This window comes from Carcharodon carcharias, chromosome 9 (genome assembly GCF_017639515.1).
Source record: "Carcharodon carcharias isolate sCarCar2 chromosome 9, sCarCar2.pri, whole genome shotgun sequence".
Lineage (NCBI taxonomy): Eukaryota > Metazoa > Chordata > Chondrichthyes > Lamniformes > Lamnidae > Carcharodon > Carcharodon carcharias.
In genome coordinates this window covers 131,885,991-131,910,389 of record NC_054475.1, presented here as the reverse complement: position 1 = coordinate 131,910,389, position 24,399 = coordinate 131,885,991, and the positions used below count along the sequence as shown (strand labels likewise).

At 42.3% G+C, this 24,399-nt stretch overlaps 1 protein-coding gene and 1 long non-coding RNA gene across 6 annotated transcripts in view; one reads left to right on the top strand and one right to left on the bottom strand.

The window, feature by feature from the left end:
* LOC121282055 (synaptotagmin-like protein 2) overlaps nucleotides 1–24,399 on the top strand; it is a 128,931-nt gene that overhangs the window by 96,891 nt on the left and 7,641 nt on the right. For all 5 annotated transcript variants that reach the window (XM_041195450.1, XM_041195449.1, XM_041195453.1 and 2 more), the window contains 6 exons: nucleotides 7,861–7,908; nucleotides 11,303–11,394; nucleotides 12,912–13,013; nucleotides 16,200–16,369; nucleotides 16,880–16,982; nucleotides 19,870–20,031. In XM_041195450.1, coding sequence (XP_041051384.1) covers nucleotides 7,861–7,908; nucleotides 11,303–11,394; nucleotides 12,912–13,013; nucleotides 16,200–16,369; nucleotides 16,880–16,982; nucleotides 19,870–20,031 — 677 coding nt within the window. The remainder of the gene's footprint in view (nucleotides 1–7,860; nucleotides 7,909–11,302; nucleotides 11,395–12,911; nucleotides 13,014–16,199; nucleotides 16,370–16,879; nucleotides 16,983–19,869; nucleotides 20,032–24,399) is intronic.
* On the bottom strand, nucleotides 21,433–23,468 carry LOC121282056. The gene is made up of 2 exons (XR_005943989.1): nucleotides 23,193–23,468; nucleotides 21,433–22,307 (listed from the first exon to the last, which is right to left on the bottom strand). It is a non-coding gene; the product is annotated as an uncharacterized LOC121282056 (long non-coding RNA).

Genomic DNA, 24,399 nt, shown 5'->3' with positions numbered 1-24,399 from the left:
ACTTTATGATGGAAGGATTGATGAAGCAGCTGAAGATAGTTAGGCCAGGAAGCAACTCTGAGGAACTCCTGCAGTGGTGTCCTGGAGCTGAGATGACTGACCTCCAACAACCACAGCCATCTTCCTTTGTGTTAGGTATGACTCCAACCAGCGGAGAGCTTTCCCCTGATTCCCATTGGCTCCAGTTTTGCTAGGTCTCCTTGATGCCACACTCGGTCAAATGCTGCCTTGATGTCAAGCACAGTCACTCACACCTCACCTCGGGAGTTAAGCTCTTTTGTCCATGTTTGAACCAAGGCTGTAATTAGGTCAGGAGCTGAGTGGCCCTGGCTGAACCCAAAATGGGTATCAATGAGCAGGTTATTGCTAAGCAAGTGCCACTTGATAGCACTGTTGATGACCCCTTCCATTAGTTTTCTGATGATCGAGAGTAGACTGGGTGGTAATTGGCCGGTTGGATTTGTCCTGCTATTTGCGTCCAGGACACACCTGGGCAATTTTCCACATAGCTGGATAGATGCCAGTGTTGTAGCTGTACTGGAACGGCTTGGCTAGGGGTGCGGCAAGTTCTGGAGCACAAGTCTTCAGTACTATTGCCAAAATATTGTCAGAGCCCGTAGCCTTTGCAGTATCCAATGCCTTCAGCCATTTCTTGATATCATGTGGAGTGAATGGAATTGGCTGAAGACTGGCATCTGTGATACTGGGGACCTCCCGAGGAGGCCATCATCCACTCAGCACTTCTGCCTGAAGATTGTTGCAAATGCTTTAGCTTAGTCTTTTGCACTACTGTGCTGGGCTCCTCCATCATTGAGGATGGGGATATTTGTGGAGCCTTCTCACCCAGTGAGTTGTTTAATTGTCCACCACCATTCACGACTGGATGTGGCAGGACTGCAGAGCTTAGATCTGATCCATTGGTTGTGGGATCGCTTAGCTCTGTCTGTCACTTGCTGCTTATGTTGTTTGGCATGCAAGTAGTCCTGTGTTTAAACCTTCACCAGTTTGAGACCTTTTTTTTTAGGTATGCCTGGTGCTGCTCCTAGCATGTCCTCCTGCACTCTTCATTGAACCAGGGTTGATCCCCTGGCTTGATGGTAATGGTAGAGTGGGGGATATGCTGGACCATGAGGTTACAGATTGTGTTTTCGAGTACAATTCTGCTGCTGCTGATGGCCCACAGCGCCTCATGGATACCCAGTCTTGAGTTGCTAGATCTGTTCGAAATCTATCTGATTTAACACAGTGGTAGTGTCACACAACACGATGGAGGGTATCCTCAATGTGAGGGCGGGACTTTGTCTCCAATATGACTGTGTGCGGTGGTCACTCCTGCTGATACTATCATGCATAGATGCATCTGCAGCAGGCAGTTTGGTGAGGATGAGGTCAGGTATGATTTCCCCTCTTGTTGGTTCCCTCCCCATCTGCCATAGACCCAGTCTAACAGCTATGTCATTTAGGACTTGGCCAGCTCCGTCACTAGTGGTGCTACCAAGCCACTCTTGGAGATGGATGTTGAAGCCCCTCACCCAGAAGTACATTCTGCACCCTTGCCACCCTCAGTGCTTCCTTCCAATTGATGTTCAACATGGAGGAACACTGATTCATCAGCTGAGGGAGGGCAGCACATGGTAATCAGCAGGACGTTTCCTTGCCCATGTTTGACCTGATGCCATGAGACTTCCTGGGGTCCAGAGTCTATGTTGAGGACTCCCAGGGCAACTCCTTCCCGACTGCATACCACTGTGCTGCCACCTCTGCTGGGTCTGTCCTGCCAGTGGGACAGGAAATACCCAGGGTTGGCGATGGTGGTGTCTGGGACATTTATCTGTCATTTATGATTCCACAAGGTTGACTATGTCAGGCTGTTAGTTGACTAGCCTGTGAGACAGCTCTCTCAATTTTGACACTAGGGTCGACAGGGCTGAGTTTGCCATTGTCGTTTCCGGTGCTTAGGTTGATACTGGGTGGTCCATCCGGTTTCATTCTTTTTTTGTGACTTTTTGTAGCAGTTTGTTAGAACTGAGTGGCTTGCTATTTCAGATGGCATTTAAGAATCAACCACATTGCTGTGGGTCTGGAGTCACGTATAGGCCAGACCAGGTAAAGGTGGCAGATTTCCTTCCCGAAAGGACATTAGTGAACCAGATGGGTTTTTACAACAATTGACAGATTTTTATTAAAATCAAATTCCACCAGCTGCAGGATTTCAACCTGGGTCCCCAGAGCATTACCCTGGGTCTCTGGATTACTAGTCCAGCAGCAATACCACCACACCATTGCCTCCCCAAGAGAGTAAATATGTGAATTGCAGCTTTGCCCATCAAAGACTGTCTTCTTCAGCTATGATGAAAGGTTATTGATATGAAATGTTAACTCTGTGGCCACAAAATTGCATTCGGTTTTTGTGCCAAATGGCATTCTGGTGCATCCTGTGCTCGCTGTTATCCTGGTGAGGTTATTAGTGTGAGCATGAGGAGCTTGTGCCAGAAAACTGTACAGTAGGCAGATCATCAGTCAACATGTAAGATTGATTTGGTGCCAGTGCTGCCATTTTCAACCCTACCATTCCTGCTAGCACCCTTTCTTAAACACACACACTGAATATGTGGTCAGCAGCAGGAGGATCAGCCACCAGTTCTATTTAAAGGGATCATTAATCACTCTCATGTTAGTTGCTGATTAATTTCTGCTGGCTCAAGTTTGTAAAAGTACTGTGGTTTCCAAAATTGCAGGGAATGCTGCACTTGGAAAAGGTCTTGTTTCTGACTAAGTGTTCTAGACAAACTACTCCCTCCCAGTCATGAGTGCTATAGTTGCCCATCCCTCTTGGGTTGCAGCATGGGAGGAATATTGAACAGAGACAGCTCAGGTGAGGACAAGCTTCTCACTGAAGGAGAAGAAGGGGCAGAAGTGCTTTCAACAGGAGATCTTATCCACCAAGGGTCTTTTGTGAGCGTTTCTCTTACCTTAACCGAAGTGAGGAGCAGTGCATGTGTTGTGATGACCTTTGGCCTGGAAGCAGTACAGGAAGGACAATTTGTAATTCCTTTAAAATGTCCATGGAATCTGAAATTGGTTTTAAGAAAGTTTGAAAGGGACCTTTTAAGTGTTTGCTTCAGTAGTAAATGGATCAATTGTAATTTTCTTGAATATTAAGAAACCCTGGTCCATGTGACCTGAGATCATTGATCTGGAAGCAGTTCCAACAGGAAGTATGTTAACATATGAAAGCTGTGTGGCCAGGTAGCTGCAGACAAAGGAGAGCTGCAGCAGAGGGGAGAACAGCAAAGGCACATTTGCAAGGATGTGTGTGGGTAATACAGTTAAACAGGACAAAAAGCTAAAGACACCATTAGAACAGGGGCTGTGAACTGCTGCGGCTTCTGTTTTGCCAGAGCCAACCAGACCATTTTAACAGGGTTTGATAAGGGAGTCTCTGGGGAATCTGTGCCATCAAGACTGTCATAAAGCTAGCAAAGGAGGTTCTGTGGGAGTGTGCCGTTCAGGTGATGACCGTCTCCAGGCATCTTGGATGGAATATGGCTGGCAGTGAACGTGACTCGAGAGCCAAATCGATTTGAGTGGGCAAGAGATCCTACCAGAGGCCGAGTTAGAGAACTTTGGAACTGCATATGGTGCCACATGTCCGCGGGGAGTGATGGGGGTGCTTGTGGTTGTGTAAAACATATCTTTGTTGTATTGACTATTTAAAATGAAATTTACCTATTTATTTGAAGGATCATTTGCCTGTTAATTCATATTTAATTCGTGTTAGTTCTGATTTGTGTTAAAGTAAAAGTTACATGAAGTGAAATCTTGTTGGTACTCTTTTCGTTTTGGGGTCATTTGGTAAATTTGGTTATTTTGGTTTACGGTTCCCCCACGGGGATCATAACAGCGCCATCTGTGCTTTATGAAGGAGATGTTCACAGAACTGTATAACTCTTGCAGCCAGACCTGCACCCTCAGGGTAGGGTGAGGACAGCAAGGCCAGAGGCTGTGAGGTTGTCTGTGGCCATGAGTTTCTTCACGTTGGAGCAGGCAACATCTGTAACATCTCTCACTTTGCTGTCCACTTCTGTATAAAGCCAGAAATGGAGAATTCATTGTGTTCTTTCTGACCAAAGAGAAGCAGACAGTGTGCTAGGATAGCAGCCTTCCCTGTGGTGCAGGGTGCAATAAATTACGCACACGTGTACTTATGACTTTGTGGGAGCAACATCTATATTTGAGATATATCACAACTCCAATGGGTTCCATTTGCTGAATGTGCAGTTGGTGTGTAACCACCCTCAGCACCATATGCTGGTGAATGCCTACTAACCTGGCAGCAGTCATGATGCCTTCATTCTGCACTGGTTTGCTTTCTCCTCAGTTTTTGATCTTCATATCAAAGCACCTGACTCATGACTTCACTGTGCAACCCAATGGCCCATAGCTTGTACACTGAGAGCCATGCTGCAGAACAGACTGCTGGGGTAATGAAGCAATGGTTCCACAGTCTGAACCACTCTGGAGGAACTCTCTAGTACTTACTGGAGCATAGGTCCTGATACTTGACAATTTGCTATATCTTCTATAAACTTGCCATCATGAAGGCACAGCCCTTACCCCAAAGGAAATGACAAGCAGCTTAGGTAAAGAGGAAGAAAGGAGGAGGCAACCAATACATTCCCTTTCCTGCCACACTGTTCATAATTTTCTCATCCAACTATGACTCCACTTAAAACAGCCCCAAATTTCCATTGTACAACAGTCACACATCTTACCATTTCTCTATTACTAATGATCACAGCATTCTAGCCAAAATAATGAAATAAAAACCACAAAAAAACAACCATTACAAACCAACTTTATCTAACAAGCCATCCAATATTCCATACAAAAGTCAACTAGTCACCTTTGTGCATTCCCTTAGTATCTTCTGGTACCTTTGCCAGATCGAATGCTCCTACATATTGCCATCCCAGTGGTTGAAGCGTGGCTGGTGGAAGGCTGCTGACTCTTATTGAGGGAGACCACAGATAGCCTTGCAAGGCGATCACACGCAGCTCTGAGCTTTGAAAATCTGACTTTGGACTCATCACCTCGGAATGGATAGCAGCAGTCTGGGTTGACTGCCTGAGAGGCAAGGGCACTAGAGGAGTGGTAGTGGTGGGAGGACAAATGCTGTCCTCTTGAGAGAGTGCAGCAGGTTTGTGCTCCAGAGTCACTGCCATTGAAGTGGGGTGTGCGCCTCAGCCATCCCAGCTGTGATACCTCGAAAGCCTGTTTGAGCACTGATATCCACAGCCATGATTGGCAGCAGTCTGAGACTACATGGCAGCAAGACCTCCATCTGAGCTTCCACTGTGATGATGAAATTTCGGGAGGTGCTGCAAAGGAGGCTGAGACACAGCCGTCAGATACTGCAGCATGATGGGGTCATCTAATACTCGTATGAAATTGGCCACCGCTTCCACGCTGGAAAATATTGGCTTCAAGCTCTGTGCAAAAACCTTGTGCCAAGTGGCTGCTGCAGTCCTCCATGCTCCTTTCTGGCAGGCCTACCGCGACACCAAGCATTTAATTCTGCATGTCCATCAGCCTTTTCCTGTACACGCCCCATCAAACTCCTCATCTGAGTCCCCTGCAGAACTTGTGACCAACTGGGGAGCTGACACCTGTGGCCTTTTTCCCCCCTTGCCTGACTGCAGGTCACTTGTGACTCAACACAGGGAGATCACACCTCTGTACTACTGTCTAAAGTTTGTGCAGCACCAGTATCTAAGCTGGTGGTTTAATGTCTGAGATTGAGTGACAGTATTTTCTCCTTCATAGGTTTCCTGCTGCTCTTGCACTTCACGCTCCTGCACCGGTGTTTGACCAGGTGGCAGTTTTTGGATATCTGAAAGGAGAAAGGCACAAGGATGGGGATGAGGCGAGGGAGGGGAAGGAAAGCATGAGATGCATATTTAAATCATCCACAGTTTATATGTCAGAAGAGATTTTGGGCTGAGGGGGCAGAGGGCTGTGAGAAATGTATTAGATAGGAACATATGGGGCCAGAACTTCTGAGGAGTGGCTTGTCGCTCCGCTCCTGTTTACTTACACTGAAATGCAACTCTACATCTTGCACCTGACCTTCCGACTCGAGCTGGGTGAGAAAAGTGCAGCGCAGCTGTTCAGGAATCTGATCAGTCGAGTGCAGCAGCAGTACTAGCTACTATGAGGCATGTATGTCTAAAGGTCCAGCCACTTTGAGAAGTCAGGGAGAAAGTAAGTGTGTGAGTTGAATGGGTAAGATGGGGGAGTGGGATGGGTGTCTGGTGATCAATGGGAATGGGGGTGGAGTGGTGTTCAGTGCAAGGGACTCGGGAGGTGGTCAGTGCAGGGCTTGCATGGTCAGTGAGGGAAGGTGGTCAGGAGGTTGAGGGGGTGGGTGGGGGAGATAGTTGGAGGGGATGGGGGTGCTCAGAAATATAGATACCCAGAAATGAGAAGTGGTTTTAATTCTCCTAACTTTTCCTGGGTAACTATTCTGGTAGTACAATTGGAACCATCTGAAAGCTGCAGTTTAAATCAGAGTATCAGATGCTTCCCAGTGCAGGGTAATCCTTACATGGGGACTTCCAGTGGGAGGGGGGTTCCCCCAGCACATTTTTGGGATATCTTCTGGGTATGATGCCCCAGAGATCATAAGTTATGGGTCATGATTTTTTGATGTTTTAGCGCAGTAACAGGCCATGGCCTCAGTTGTGGCCAGTTCGATGATGGTGAGCACTGTCTCCGCCAGTGTTTGAGGACACAGAGCCTTGATTGGCCTCTGCTGATAACTGCCTCCAGTTATGCCCTGTAAGAGGGAGGAAATTGAGTGTCGTGCAGTGTGTTTGGGTTATGTGCCTTTACAGTTGAATGCTGGCAAGCTAAGAAAAGTTGATGTGAGGCTTGCAGCAGTGCTAACTATGTAAGGGTGAGTTGAGACTATGAATATTAGGTCGGAGTTATGCTTGATACAGAATGTTGGTAGGTGAGTGAATGGGGTGATGAATGGAGCGGTGTGGGATTCAGTTGTAAGGGTATGACATTTGAAGATGCATTCACTAACCTTGATCACTTGTGTGAGGTCATTAAACTTCTTCCTGCTTTGCATCCTGGTGTTTGGGACTAGACTGCTGGCATTGACAGTGATGATCATCTGCTCTCTCTGCTTTCTCAATGTCTGTCTGGAAGGGCTCCTAGTCCCCTGAGGGAAAAGGATTTCTCTTCCCCTGTGCAATGCCTGCACCGAGGCATCCAGTGCCACATCAAAGAGCCTTAAAGCCAGTACGCTCTATTTGTCTAGTTGTGCGATTTCCACACTCCTTCCTGTCCAGGGAATCTTCTGCAGCCAGTTCCAGCACCTGCTGCAGCCAGAATGTATCTCACCTTTAAATGAGGCAAAATGGCTTTAACTGGTTCAAGTCTCACACAAATATGGGTCCCTTGCTGAGGCACGCAGCCACTCAGCAGTGCGTATAAGTGCTGGGCTACATGCCACAATCGTTTAAATTTGCAGGCAGCACAAAGTTTGCATGCTGTCTGAATCGCAACCAACGGGCACAGGTTAATCAACATTACGATCTTCCTGCCTTATCCAATTTTTTCCCTGTTTCTTTCTTAACAGATTCTGCCTGACCTCGAGTGTTCCCAGCATTTTCTGTTTTTGTTTCAGATGTTTAGCATCTGCAGTATTTTGCCTGCTCCTCCTAAACTGCTCCCTCCTGTTCTTCTTATGTAGATGGAAGCAGGAATCTTTTGACTCTTTGGCACAATTTGTGAATATATTCATCATTTTAATAACAGCCAGAATTCAGTTTTGTTTTCCATTTACAGGAGAAACCATCACTTCTTCAGTGGATGAGAATGAAATAAAAAGAGATGGTGAGGAATTAATCATTAAGATGTTACCTGTAGCAAAGTTGTTTTCAAATTTTTGCCCAAAAATTGACCACATTGGGAAACCTGCATGATTTCTCAATTTATTGAATTCTGTGGTGTTCTTTCACTGTGTGGAATTGGTGTCTAAGGTACATAGCCTTCCCTTCCTCTTTCTGATATAATTCAAAAAATGCAGCTCACATAAAATTAAGGAATTTTTTTAAAAAGGTCATGAGACCAAATTAACTAACTAATACTCTTCCATATCCCAAATCAGTTTTTAAAAAAATTTAAGTGAATGGATCAACATTCCTATCAATTACTCTATATTGGTTTAGTTTTAATGATAATACCAGCAACTATCTGGAGGTTGGAGGCATTCTAAAGCCAATGGGGTGGGCGGTGGTGAGGGGGTTATGGGTTTCTCTTGAAATACATTTATATTCTTCTCAGAATAGACAAAAATCAAGAAATAAGTATTAATGTTGCAAGTTATTGCAGTCTTGGTAAAGTCATTTGACACAATTCCTGAGAGAGAGAGAGAGCGAGGGAGAGAGTGTGTGTGTGTTGTGGGGGGATGGTGTTGGGGGGTTGTTTGTATAAAGTACCCAAGTGAAATGGATTTGGCTCAATCTCTAACTCACTTCATCCTAAAACAAGACCAAAGTTTAAAAAGAAAGAGCTCTACACTGCTCTTTAACACAGTTCTGACCTAAAGCTGAGGTTTTTTCCTGTATGCTGATAAAAATGTCCCTGACTGGATGACCAAATTCATTCCACTCGCTCTTTTGAAAGAACAAAGTCATCATGAGAAGTTGATTTCAATCTTGTTTTATTTGCAAATTTGTGATGGCCTTCAACCCATCAATACATTCATGCCTGATGCCAGTATAAGAAAATCAGTGCATACTCCTCCCCACAAATATGCTTTCTCATAACAAAGATAGCCTTAATGTACACATTCCCTAAACCAAACTGAACAATTTTTTAAAAATTATTCTTTCACGGGATGTGAGCATCACTAGCAAGGCCAACATTTGTTGTCCATCCTTAATTGCCCTTGAGAAGGCGGTGGTGAGCTCCCTTCTTGAACCGCTGCAGTCCATCTCATGTAGGTACACCCACAGTGTGTTAGGGAGCTAGTTCCAGGTTTTCAACTCGGTAGTTTAATTGGGGCGTTCCATTGTGCAAAAGTCACGATCAAAGTTTGACTCTGTTAATTATAATGAAGCCTTTGTTATGTGACAGTTGATTTTTTTCTACTGTGCTAACTTGACTTGCTCTAAGCTGCTGTATCTAATTTGTTCATGCAAGGTGCTTTAATGGGTGCAAAATTGTAACATGGTTTACCAGAGGCAAAACAGGATATAACAATACTACGTGCACACTTTCTGTCTGATTTTTCTATATTGTGATTACCTTTGGCTCCTCCCTGCATCTATAGGTCTGTATAAAAGGACTCCAGTTAGCTGTAGTATTACTCCATTTAGTTTGGAATGAATGATTGCTGAAACTCTTCTGCATTGATGCTAAACATCAATGTTTAACTTAATTTTTAATGATGGTCTAATAAATAATGACCAGGAATTTGCAGCCACTGACTTTGAACTAAGTCTCGCCAAGAGACCCAGTGATCTTTCTGGTGAGAATTTCACCTCTCTTGCCATGCAGCGGTACTGTAACTGATTATAGTGTTCTTTACTCTAGCTCCACATTGCCAATGCCCAGTAATGGCATCAAGCTGTACAAGTAGCCAATCACATAAAGGATTTTCACAGATACCCAACCAGGAAACAAAAAGCAGTAAAATAAAATAATTAAATATTTTTTACATAAAGCAAATTAGAGATTGAGACATACACATGAGCTGAAGGCAGAAGCTAAAGTATTCTAAAATAAAATAAGTCCTAATATTTTGTAAAAATTAGATTAAAATCTACTAAACAGTATTCCATGAATATAAATTTTTTTAGGGTCTGTTCTGTTGTTCATCAAATTTTATTAACCACACCGCTATTTAAGCCCCGGTTACGTAGGATTGAGCACGGTGTAACTTTTTAAGGGTAATGTGGGATAGGAAAGTTGAAATTCTTGTAGATTTCAATGATTGCGAGCTGTGGGGTAGCCCACAGCACAAGCCTGTATTAAAATAGAGCACTGAGTGACAGGTCACAAGTTCAGGATTTCCGTCCTAATCCGCACATGCCCTGCGTCCTGAAGTTGCCATCAGTTTCAGAGGGGTAATGCTGAGCACCACACCTGCCAGCCCCACAAAATCTGGCCCAATATCTTCCACTAGTTTCCAGTGACTAATTGTGGCATAGTTGGTGAAGGCTTACTTTTCATTAATTAGATTGAAGAGATACTCATTTTACTGAAAAAAGATACATGTCTAAGCTTTCCATTTTGTGACAGTCAGGACAGTTGCAAGAATACCAATATAAGGAGGAAATCAACAATTTATACTGTATGTGAAGAGAGTACTGATTGATGGGAATTGGCATTGCCATGGAGAATGCACCATTAATGATGACTGACAGTTAACTGCCAAGCATTGTTTGAAATTTAAACCAGGCAGCTTAACCTTGATTGGTCAAGGCATTGCTCCGAGGAATGAGTCAGCGAATGAAAGTCACTTATTTTGTTTAGCTGAAACAGGCGTAATTCTTCACACATCGAATTATGCTGACAACTAATTTAAGATTGTCCGTCAGGCTCGCAGTGTGGTACATTTGCGTGTACTGGAAGCTACAAATATTAATACACAGGCCCTGTTTTTTGCAGACGGCAAGAATGTATGTACAATGCGCCATTTCAGCTAAACAAAATAAGTGACAGCCGTTTGCTGACTCGTTCCTCAGAGCAATGCCTTGACCAACCAGGGTTTAAATTTCAAACAATGCCTGGCAGTTAACTGTCAGTCACCATCAGTAGTGCATTCTCCATGGCAATGCCACTTGCCAACCAGCACTCTCTTCACATACAGCATAATTTGTTGTTTTCCCTCTTAAATTGGTATTCTTGCAAGTATACTGATGAGTGCAAGAAGAAAAGCTTAGAAATGCCTCTTTTTTTTCAGCAATACTCAAGTTGTGTACTACTGAATGACTATTTAGATACTCACCAAGGGACATTTTTAAAAAGAATTTTTTTAATTTGTTTTATTTAGTGGTGCTCTGCTGGGCGACTGGCTGTGGAAAGCTATTGAATTCAATAATAGAAGGAAAGCATACAAACAGTAGCAGTTAGGAGATAGCTTAATGACTTTGCTAGGCTTATGTATTTAAGGATGACTTTGACATGCAGTGGAAGTTCTTGTGTACAGACCATCACTGCAGCTTGTTTCTTGCATGTTAGAAGTAGTTCCATATTGTAATGTCAAAATCTGTTTTTCCAGCTGATGACAAACCACCTGCAGTAAACCTTCCAATTCTGGAACATGCAAGAGTGAAGGAGCTGAGCAAGTCTGTTCCTATGCTCATAACTGAGGTAATGGAACATAATTTGTGAGCAGGAAATATGCATTGAAAATGAGAGCTTTTTATATAAATTAGATGAACAGAATTAATTTGACCCCCTCCATCCAAAATGTTGAGCTATTGAGTAGTAATGGGAATAAATTTTGGCGATTTAAGAAAAATCTATCAACTTCAACCCTTGTGTTAGATTGCTAGTTATATGTGACTTCATTCAATGATTGTAAGATAATGCATTTACAACCAAAGTCTCACTTATTTAAAGTTTAATCCTGCAAATAAAATGAAGCACTTACAAATTGAGTGAAACTGATTCAGGAAGGTGTGGCCTATTGTGTATACAGATCAGTTGTCCTAAATTAAAACTACTACAGGATCAATGGGAAAAGTTATGATGTTGGTTGATGTGGGTGAAGATGTCTTCAACTTGCAATATTATTTCCAATGTTATTAGTGTTGCATACTTCTTATTCAATGTCACTGGACCAATTTCATTTGTGTCCTGCATAATGTCATATATATGGAGTTTTTCAAAACTTGGGGTCGGGTAAGCATATAAGTGCTCACTTTGTCTTCGGAGGCCAGCGATAGGATTCCAGTGGAAAAGACAAATGCATGAAATTCTGTAGATTAACCTCTACCATTCCTTAAAATATATATTACCCCTTTTCGTGTCATCTAACACTTGCCCTACAATGTTAATCATTAGAATTTATTATATACAAACTCCATTGCTGAAGCTACTTCCAAAATCCTGTTCCATGGGAAAATGTGCTTTTTCTCTCAAAACTGACTTTAAAGCCTGTCTGTCCAAGCCTCAAATACTGCTTCCATTGCTGAGGTGGTTCCTCTCAGATCTGTCTCTTTTCCAGATAATATGACTGTTCTACATATAAGACACCAAACTGAGATTTCCATCTGCCTATTCAGGTGGATGTTAAAGATCCCATGGCGCTATTTGAGCAACAAGTCTTACTGATACACTGGCTAATGTTTCACCCTCAACTAAATGATTAAAAAGCAATTCAATGATTATTTAACCCATGACTAATTGTGGGGTATTGCAGATGTAGAATGATTGCTGTATTTCCTTACGTAACAGAACAATTGCATTTCCAAAACAATTCGTTGTATGATGTATTTTGATCTGCAAACTTTGAGCTGCTTTAATACTATGGATTACTAAACTAGCATGGTTGCTTCCTAATGCAACCCTTGTGCAGTTGGCCGCATCTCAAAGATAAACCTCCAGAAAGGCTTATATTTTTCTCCCACTGGATCTTCCTAGTGGTCAACCTAAGTGAAGCCACAGTATCTTTAAGCTGATCAAACTACCGTGCTGTGTGTCAGTGGTACCCATATAGGCAATAAAAGGAGCAGCAAGAATTTTAGAAATCCTTTAAATAATTTTAGAGATGAAGGAAGGGAAAAACAAGTGTTAACTTATTTTGCCTCTGACTTATGATTGAGGGTCTTGTTCATTTTATGTGATTTGAAGCTGAAAGATTTTGAATTACCTTATTTTGATAGAGTGAATCGGATTCTGCTTCAGAGGTCAGCTTCAACATTGGATGGCACAGGAAGACTCCCAGTGATGCCAGCCACTCCTCAGATATGGCATCTGTGTCTTCGGTATGAATTTATTTGTGAGCTTTAAACAAAATCTTCGTATATTTTAAACCTGTGTTTGTTGGGATGCTGAATGTTAACAGTGTATGTGTTATATGTGCACTGTTACATAACAAAGACTCAAATCCCTCTGTTCTACCTAGTGATACTGCAAACTCTATTGGCTGTGCTTCCCAGGACTTATGTTTATTTTGTTTGTTGTCAATAACAACTGAGTATTATTGAATGTTTTGAACTGACATCTTCTAGATGCAGTAGAGGAACCAGTCAGCAGCCAAGTATTCAGTGACTCAGGAAGACCATGGAGTACTTGGAATTGGCTGAAAACCAGCTGTTTGAACTATAGGGCTCATACCTGCCCCTGTCTGGTGGTTTGGCTTACTTTTCCCAGGATGGAAAATAAACCCACCTGTGAATTTTAGCCTGAGAGTGTAGTTGGAGGCAGGAGGAATCATGTGCACAGGGAAGGTAGTAATGTTTTTGTGGATAAGAATTTTGGAACCAATGTAAAGCAAGTGCTAGAAAGCTTCCTCACTTTATGTAGCTGATAAAAGGATGCTGCCCAGTTTCAGCCTGAAGCTGGTTGTGAGTGAATTTCAAACCTTGCAAGCATGAAATTCCCCTGCCTGTCAAATGTGGAGTAACCTGAATGAAGTATTTTCATAGGCCATTAGCTAACTTTTGAAGGAATTTATATCACCGTTCTTCCATTTTTCTGTAACTCCCCAGTGTGAATATTGAACATTACAAATTTGTAATAAGTAGAATGCAGTTTCCTATAGTTGGAATTACTGACCACCCAAACCTGTTAATTAACAAACATCATATGTAAAGAAACAAAAACTGCTGGACAAACTCAGCAGGTCTGACAGCATCTGTGGAGAGGAAGACAGAGTTAACCTTTCGAGTCCGTATGACTCTTCATCAGAACTAAAGAGGAATAAAAATGTGGTGAAATACAGGCTGTTTAAGGGGGGGTGAGGCAGGTGAAGCTGGATAGAGGGCCAGTGATAGGTGGAGGCAAAGGAGAGATTACCAAAGATGTCATAAATGAAAGGATAAAGGGATGTTAACAGTGGTGACATTAGCTAAAGGATGTGCTAATGGTGACATTAAGGGTAGAAAACAGGATGAGCAAGTGACACATGGCCCTAGTGGGGGTGGGGTAGGGGGAAGGGATCGAAATAGGCTAAAAGATGGAGATAAAACAATAGATGGCAATAAATTTTAAAACTAATAATAGAAATAGTTGGGAAAAGAAAAAATATATTATAAAAAAATATAATAATTATTAGAAAAAAGGGATCAAAAAGGGGGTGAGGATGGAGGAGAGAGTTCATGATCTGAAGTTGTTGAACTCAATATTAAGTCCGGAAGGCTGTAAAGTGCCTAATCAGAAGATGAGGTGCTATTCCTCCAGTTTGCATTGAGCTTTACTGGAACAATGCAGCAGGCCAAGGATGGACATGTGGGCATGAGAGCAGGGTGGAGTGTTGAAGTGGCAAGCGACAGGGAGGTCTGGGTCATGCTTGCGGACAGACCGAAGATGTTCCGTAAAGCAGTCACCCAGTCTGCGTTTGGCCTCTCCAATGTAGAGGAAACCGCATTGGGAGCAGCGGATGTAGTAGACCAAATTGAGGGAAGTGCAAGTGAAATGCTGCTTCACTTGAAAGGAGTGTTTGGGCCCTTGGACAGTGAGGAGGGGGGAAGTAAAGGGTCAGGTGTTGCACCTTCTGCAGTTACACGGGACACCCTGGCCACTCCTCCATCACCCTCTACACCTCAACCCCCTCCCATGGCACCTTCCCACGCAACCACAGAAGGTGCAACACCTGCCCCTTTACTTCTCCCCCACCTCACCGTCCAAGGGCCCAAACATTCCTTTCAACTGAAGCAGCAATTCACTTGCACTTGCCTCAGTTTAGTCTATTGCATTTGCTGGTCCTAATGCGGTTTCCTCTACATTGGAGAGACCAAATGCAGACTGGGTGACTGCTTTGCAGAACACCTTTGGTCTGTCCGCAAGCATGACCCTTCCTGTCGCTTGCCATTTCAACACACCACTCTGCTCTCACGCCCACATGTCCATCCTTGGCCTGCTGCAATGTTCCAGTGAAGCTCAATGCAAACTGGAGGAACAGCACCTCATCATCCGATTCGGCACTTTACAGCCTTCCGGACTTAACACTGAGTTCAACAACTTCAGATCATGAACTCTCTCGTCCATCTTCACCCCCTTTTTGATCCCCTTTTTTCTAATAATTATTATTTTTAAAATTTATTTCCATCCATTGTTTTATCTCCACCTTTTAGCCTATTTCGATCCCTTCCCCCCCACCCCACCCCCACTTGCTCATCCTGCTTTCTACCCATAATGCCACCATTAGCACATCCTTTAGCTTATATCACCACCGTCAACACCCCTTTGTCTGTTTGTTTTTGACATTTTTGGCAATCTTTCCTTTGCCTCCACTTATCGCTGGCCCTCTATCCAGCTCCACCTGTCCTACCACCCCCCCCCCCCCCCCCCCCCCCCCCCCCCCCCAGGCACTGCCCTTAAACAGTTTATATTTCACCACATTTCTATTCCTCTTTAGTTCTGAAGAAGTCATATGGACTCAAAACATTAACTCTGTCTTACTCTCCACAGATGCTGTCAGACCTGCTGAGTTTATCCAGCAGTTTTTGTTTTTGTTTCAGATTTCCAGCAACTGCAGTATTATGCTTTTATCTTAGCATATGTAAAGAAGTATCTAGTGTTATATTGACCCATGTGTTATGCATACATGACAAGCATCAATGTCTTACGTTCATGGAGAATGCTTTGGGCCCCCTTGAATGACTGCATTTTTTTTTTGCTTTTATCTCAAAACCTTGTTGGTAAAATAAGTAATAATAATTGGCTATAGATTCTGTTAGGCACTAAAGAATATTCATGATGTTTCTAGCTAAAATTTTGCTTATAAACCTGAGTTGTGCCTCTTGGTTATTTGTAGATTATTTGAAGAAGAATTTTACTGTTTTGTGTACTTCAATTCCAAAGTTTTGATTTCTACAAAGGGGAGAGAAAATCTTATGTAACAATGATAAATGTAACCATTTCCTGTACTCTATGCAGTTGCATCTGTTAATCTGAGTCATGTTATGTTGGGTTAAATAGAAATAATTGTCTGTTAATACCACCTTCAGGTGAGTGGAAGCATCATGAGTGTCTACAGTGGTGATTTTGGAAGCATTGATGCCCAGGGGTCAGTTCAGTTTGCTTTGGATTACAGCGAGAAGAATAAAGAGTTCCAGATTTACGTGAGTCAGTGTAAGGATCTGGCAGTAGTGGATGAGAAGAAGGGTCGAACCGATGCGTAAGTCGATTACAATTCTCAAACTTTTTTGTTTTTAGAAACCAACATTTTTCCTGCTGTTTCTTTCCTTTTCCCTTCTTCTTAGCCCAATAACTGAGTTTACTTTGAAGGCATGATATCAATGCAGGTAAAATAAGTTATTGGAGTGCTATCTTTCATGTATTTTTCATGGGATATTCAACTTTGAAGAAGCTACTGGTATCACATCCTTCGTTGACATCCACACATGTGCAACAATCACTGAATAATAATCAGCAGTGAAAGCCTCCTGATGACTTTATTCACCCTTTTTCCCCTTCCTTAGCACAGGAGCATTTCTTACTTTCACCTAGCTTAGACCACTTTTACTTGGCAAAGACTGAGAGTGAACCTTCCTAACCTTTTATGGATCATTTGTCCTATGGAATGCCACTAATGTTGGGAGAAGAGCTAAGAAAGTTTGTTTCCCCATTGTGTCAAAGTTGTATTATGGATCGAACAGCTGAAGCATGTTGTTCTGTGTAATTGCAGATATGTTAAGACATACTTGCTTCCAGACAAGGCACGTATGGGCAAGAGAAAGACGTCTGTCAAGAGGAGAAACGTTAATCCATTCTACAATGAAATATTGAAGGTACAACAGTGCCATTTGCACTCCTTTGCATGAATCTGAGGACTGTAGATTGCTTTCAAAACCTAAACATTATCTTGTTAGAAATCTCATTCTGGAGCTTCTCCTGTGATAGACCAGCCTTGCCAGAAGAAAGTTCCTCACATCCCAAAACCATATCCATCAGCATTGGTTTAGCAGTGCATAACAGAATTAGGTTTACAGTTAACTTTTGTTGAAGCCTGCTTTCTCAGTCCAGGATGTGAGCACATAACCACTTCTTGTTTGTCCTTCGAGGCAAAAATGATTATGTTCATCAGTTGGGATGTTTGGTAGGGTTCTGGTAGGTACATAGGTTATGCAGATTCGCCTTAGCAGTCATCTAAGTTAACATTGAAGTACAGGAACAAGGAGACCCTGCATTGTTCAAGCTGCCATCTTGTCAATAAAACATTAAACTATTAAATCATTTAGGGGAAATTGAAAGATCCTAAAGATTAACTTGAAGAGCAGAGAGTTCTGAATCACATGCTTTCCTTTTCTGATTCATTGAAGTCTTCCTTTACTGTTTACAGGACCTTGTGTGCAAATTGGCTCCCATATTTGCCTACATAATATGGGCATTACTTCAAAATTTGAATGTGAAGTGTTCTTTTTTAAAAATCTCCCTTTATCTCAATTCTTGCTCGCTCATTTTCTCTCTCGCTTCCTCTCTGTCTCTTGTCCGTTCCCTCCCATCTCAGAAGTCCCCAGCTAGCATGCCCCTATTCTCTGAAACTAATTTTTTTTCATTTTTCTCCACATTTCCTTTTGCCTGCCTATCACTGTGTAAACATTAACATTCCTTACAGATTGCTCTTCTCTTTAGGGGATTGTAGCTCTCTGTAGCTACGCACTACTCTGAATGCTGGCAGCTGAAGGCCATCAGGTGTAAAGTTGTTTTGGGTAGTATTTGTGATTTCTGTTTGTGATCTAGCAATCACATTCTTGTCCATCCCTCCATGGAAGCTGATTGCCTTAAATACACACTTTGTTCAGAACAGGGGCAGGATCCTCCGTACGGTGAGCGGGGGCCAGGCCCACTCGCTGACACACAGAATGACGCAGGATGATGTCTGGTGGAACTCCCATCACCCCCGTGTCATTTCCATTTTCAGGCTGGCGGGGGCGCAGCCGAGTCAGCTGTGCGCCTGTCGACCTGTCAGCGGCCTATTGAGGGCATTGAAAAACTAATTAAAGTCATTAATGGACCTGCCCATCCAACCTTAAGGATGGCGGGCAGGCCGGGAGTCCTGGCAGGCTTCAGAAGAAGCATGAAACCTCATCCATGGGTGGGATGAGGTTTCATGACGGTTTTTAAATTTTTATTAAAGGTTTCAATTAAAAATTATGGACATGACCCAACTCATGTGACAGTGTCACATGAGGGCACATGTCAGGGGAATTTTTTTAATCATTTGTATGACAAATTTAGATTCCGAGCTGATCTCCCTGAGGCAGCACTTAGCCTCAGGGAGATCTGTGTGCTCTTTCACGAAAGACCGCACTCCTGGCTATGGAAATGCCCCCCCCACTCTGCCCACACAAGGAGTGCCTAACACTTCCGAGCGGATGTCACGATGGGCAGGCCTTAACTGGCTTGCCCATGTAAAACGGTGGCGTGCCACCAATTGTGGGTGCCGATCGAAGGTACGCCCCCCCCCCCACAAACGGGGGGGAAATTTTTCCCCAGGAATTCTTGTGCCTTTAGCTGTGGTTTACCTTAAAAGCATATATAAATCTTTGGAGGAATCTTCCAACAGCTTGCTGCTTCTGAGTCCTAGTTCACTGATAGGCCAGCTGAACACCTTCTTTCACAGCCAATTTACCTGCATGGGATCCTCATGAATAATTTGTTTGTATTAACCATTCTGAGGAGTGGAGCACCTTTTGCATCAAGCAATGTTCAGATTGAGTGCAGCATATTAAATGTTCTACAATACTGAGCAGACTCTTGCATACTGACTGATCTCAGCGGCTGCTTGCTACAAAGGATGATGGTAATTATACAGAAAGTTGCCAGCTGCCATTATGGAAAAATAATAGCTTGTAGGATGAGATCAGACGAGTTGCGGGGTTATGTACCTTCATCTCAATAAGAGGTTTAGGGATGGAAATTTGTCCCAGGCCATGGCACAAAAGGGCAATCAATGGAATTAAATATCAGGCACTGATACAATGTAATGCGATCTGATTCTGCATGTTTTGTGCCACTGTTAGTCATTTACCCCTCATTAATCCCTGATTAAAGCTTTATCTAAACTGTCATCCTGCCACTAAATTTAGCTCTATACCGTGCACTGCTTTGGTGCGATCATTCCATTTCTTTCTCCAGCAATCATGATGGGTCCTTTGCATCACATTTCCAATTGTGTGCTAAATATACTAAATGACACAATTTTATTTTTATTTTATTTTGTTCACCCTAGTTTGCAAGGCAGAGTTGAAAATTCTTGTCTGTTTTCACTTGCCAATATTATGGCTGACCTGGAGCAGGAGACGTTTTACCAAATCAATCTGAACTAGAATTGTATCTTGACTGCAAAGATAAAAAGGTTTTAAAAAAGAAAAAGCCTCACATTTACATAAAACATTTCATATCTTTGGGTAGTCCCAAAGCATTTCGCAGTTTGTGAATTGATTTGAAATGTAGTCCCTGTTTGAAAAGCATGGTGGTGAATTTATGCCTCTTTAGACAGCAATGGAATTAATAACCAATTAATTTGCTTTCTGGTATTATTGGTTGAAGGACTTGTATTGGCTAAGATTTGAAAAATATTACTGCTTTATTTAATTACACCAGCAATCCACCAGGCAACTGATTTAATTTTAAACAACTATCTCAAATGAGTAATTGTTTTCTTCCCCACAGTATAAAATTGAGAAGAGCGTTCTCCTAATCCAAAAACTCAATCTGTCTGTCTGGCACAATGACACTCTGGGCCGGAATAGTTTTCTGGGAGAGGTGGATGTAGACTTGGCCAGCTGGGACTGGAGTAATCGAGAACTCAACTGGTATCTTCTAAAATCAAGAGTAAGTAAATTATTAAATGCTGCAAACCTGAGTGTAATCCTTTTGCCGATACCCATTGTAGCCTTTTAGAAAAATTGGTTCTTTGGGATGACAAGTAGCAATGATGAGGGTGATCAATTCCTATGATCCAAATTGCAAAGATTCTGAAAAGTCCAAATTGCAAAGCCTATCACAGTGGCTATCAGGATAGTGCATTGGATTTCCCCCATCCCTTCGTTATATGATAGTATGTAGGTCTCATAAGGACCTTTTCTTCTTGTCTCTTCAGCTCGAACCTTGTACCAATTTTGTCTTTGTTAAATTGCCTTTTAGATGGCATTACAGTTTTGGAAAATTCTGTTTCCCTGAAGTCTAGATTATTAAAATCATTCGAAAGCGGCTTTCAGATATTCCATTCACCTAGATAAAAGAAATCTAGAACAAAAACAAAAATACCTGGAAAAACTCAGCAGGTCTGACAGCATCTGCGGAGAGGGATACAATTAATGTTTCGACTCCAAATGACTCTTCATCAGAACTAAGGAAAAATAGAAAAGAGGTGAAATGTAAGCTGATTTAAGGTGGGGTAGGACAGGTAGAGCTGGATAAAGGGCCAGGACCAAATATCACCACCGTCAACACCTCTTTGTCCTTTTGTCTATGACATCGTTTGGCAATCTCCACCTATCACTGGCCCTCCTATTCAGCTCTACCTGTCCCAACCCCCTTAAACCAGCCTATGTTTCACCTCTTTTCTATTTTTCTTTAGTTTTGATGAGGAGTCATTCGGACTCGAAACGTTAACTGTATCCCTCTCCACAGATGCTGTCAGACCTGCTGAGTTTTTCCAGGTATTTTTGTTTTTATTCCATTCACTTTGCTGGTTTTCTTCACAGTACAGCCGAGGACTGAAAGAAGAGATGGCTCTAGGGTAGAATTGGAGTTTGTAAGGATAAATGAAGTTGGGGATTATCATTTATTATGTGGGACAAGATTGTTGGTGAACTGTAGAAATCAATGCAATATCATGCCAAGAATGAAAACTGGCCAAGGATATGGAATGTCGGCTATAACGTTAGATATTGTGGAGGTTTACCTTTTGTGGGAGGGGGGGTGGGGTGGGGTGGGGAAGGGGGAATCTTTTTCTGACTTTTGAGAGATAGTGTCTTAGGAGACAGTATAATGGAATAGATGATACATTTTCTGTGGGACGAATGGCCTTGATGGTTTAAATTGTTTTGTTTCATTAGGCCAGATCTTACTGTCAAAGTAACAGAAAAACTAATGGCAATTGTCGTTATTTACATGCAGATGGTGCAGCAACTTTAGGCAAAGGGGAAAATGCATGGTTAAACTCAAATATCCAAAAGTTGCAGTCAGAGTTGCCCCGTTCCACTGTCTCATGTATTAGGACAGCTGTACTTCAGTGTGTTCTCTGTGAGAGCCTTTATTGAACTGATCAGAAATGGCAGCCTACAGTCAGTTTGCCTCATGGCAGAGTCACATGACTATGGCAAGCCAGGTAGTACACTTAGGTTTTGGAAATGTAATGTTTACTAAACATCCCCTTTTGCATATTGAACAAAACATACAAATAACCCCTTTTCCTAGCAAACAAAAGACACACTTGCATGTATGATCCTGTGTGACTGTGGGTTACCCAGGTTACCCACCATATACCCACTGTTATAATGCATTAACAATTTTGTTCTGCTAGTAGTCTCTGCACATGTATTGCACACACAGTCTTTATATTGTTCTGGTCTCTTGATTGTCCATGTGCACGTTGACATTGGCTATACATCTGGGTGATTTTTCTTCTCTGGAGAGTGTCGTTCCCATGGCAATTCTAGCCTTGGTGACTATTGTCCCATTGGAGTTATTGGAGGCACATGGACCTCTGGGATTGATGGTAGTTCTGTACTCAGTACAGCTGGTGAGATCCTTTCTCCTTGACCAGCTGATTGTGATGAAGGAGCAGCTTTGCTAGCTCATCGTATATGCCAATGGTTGGCCCTATAGAGCTGGTTGAGATTTTTCAACTACTGCGTTGAATTGCCAACTGTGGTATTGAGAGTCATTATTTCTTCCCGATACGTTTTGTGTCGTCTCTGAAATTTGTTTGTTCAGATCTCGCACAGCTTGATTCATTGAAGGCTTGAGGTTATCGTGCGTTTTCAATGGCATATACCCAGCTGGAATTTTGCCCTTCAGATTTTCCAGTTTAACTCTGATGTGTACATATTCCTGTAGAACTGCTTCATTGACTTTCTGCCCATACATTTCCTTGCACTGACCTGGTCGGAGAAAGATATAATAAATTCCAATAATTATGAGAATTATTATAAAATAGTGGTGTGTGTGTGTGAATTGTATTAAAGGCAGCTGGTCTGAAGGCTTTGATGTAAGCATGGTAAACATTGGGGAAGTTTAGAATGTAAAGTGTAAAAGGACATTTGCATTTTCAAATTAACCAAACTAGATTCTTTTCAAAGGAGGGGTGAAAAGTGTCACCTAGCCAGGTGAAGTTTAGAACCAGTTGTTTATTTTTCCCAAACATTACTGGTAAAACTTAGTGCTATGAGAGATTTTTTTATCAGAAAGATGAAGTCCAAAGACTTTATCACTCCAGTGATGGTGATGGGAATTTGCATTCAAAGGGGAAAATATGTATAAAGGAGCGAAGGCTGTGTGTAAGGGTAGGCATTTTTAAGATCTAACAAGTATGAAAAGCCTACAGCATCTATTCCTCAAGCTGCTGTTTTCAAAGGACTGTAGTTAAGAAAATTCAAAGTGAGTTCACTTTGAATTCAACTGGTTCAGGGTATTGTGTATCACTTTGCCTGGGTCTTTTAAAATCAATGTGTCTTACAGTTGCCTTAACACAAGTGTAACAGGGAGTCAGATTAAGTAGGGGATTTAGAAGTTATCATAGTAGTAATTTGTAGAACAATGTATGTATTTAAAATCATTCTCTTATTAATAAATATTTAATCTAATTTTGTAAAATACCTGTAAGACTTGGTCTTATTATTACTGAATACAAGGACCGCATCTCAAAATTTATATAAATTACAAAACCGTTGTGGCAGTTGTTCCAAGTTTCCCTTTGGGATTTGAACAACTCGGCATTTATCATCAGCTGTGCCATAATATCAGCAACCATCTTGTGGTTTACTTACATAATGTCTCCCTCGCTAACTAGTATTTACTTGTATATGCGTTTGCTTGCCTTTTGCTTGTCCTTTTGTGTTTGCCTTTCCTTTGTCGTTGTTTTGCAGCTTTGTGCTTTTCCTGAACTATTTTTTAGCAGCAGTTTTTCTGGGATTTGAACATTTGTGTGTCTTTCTGAACTGTGTCTTCTCTGCATAATTTCCAAGATTAAAAAATCTATTTTTCTTCACTTCCTGACATCATGTTTCATGTGTGTTCTCTGTGAGAATCTTTATTGAACTGATCACAAATGGCTGCCTGCAGTCAGCCTTCCTTGTGGCAGAGTCACATGACTATGGCAAGCTAGGTAGCACACTTAGTAAAGATTGCATTTCCAAAACCCAAACATCCACCATTAGTTTTACAGAAATGGCATTTCACTGTCTGTCTCACCATTCATAATGCATCAAAAAACTGAAGTTGCTGTATTTGTGCATAAAAACAAATTAAACTCACCTTACAAAGTTAACTCTTTTCCATGCCAATCTAAATATTCTTTTAATGAAATGATGTGTTAACTACTGCTAATCAACTTCTCTGGGTGCTGAAAGTTAACTATTACAAACATGGAGTCCCATTCCTCTATTTGTGATTCATTCATGGGATGTGGGCTTCGCTGGCTGGGCCAGCATTTATTGCCTAACCCTAGTTGCCCTTGAGAAGGTGATGGTAGGCTGCCGCCTTGAACCGCTGCAGTCCATGTGGTGTAGATACACCCACAGTGCTGTTAGGAAGGGAGTTCCAAGATTTTGACCCAGTGACAGTGAAGGAATGGTGATATATTTCCAAGTCAGGATAGTGAGTGACTTGGAGGGGAACTTCCAGGTGGTGGTGTTCCCATCTATTTGCTGCCCTTGTTAGTGGTAGTGGTCTTGGGTTTGGAAGGTGCTGTCTAAAGGAGCCTTGGTGAATTCCTGCATCTTGTAGATGGTATACATTGCTACTATTGTGCGTCAGTGGTGGAGGGAGTGAATGTTTGTGGATGTGGTGCCAATCAAGCGGACTGCTTTATCCTGGACAGTGTCAAGCTACTTGAGTGATGTGGGAGCTGCACTCATCCAGGCAAGTGGGGAGTATTCCATCACAATCCTGACTTCTGCTTTGTAGATGGTGGACAGGCTTTAGGGAGTCAGGAGGTTGGCTACTCGTCGCATGATTCCTAGCCTCTGACCTGCT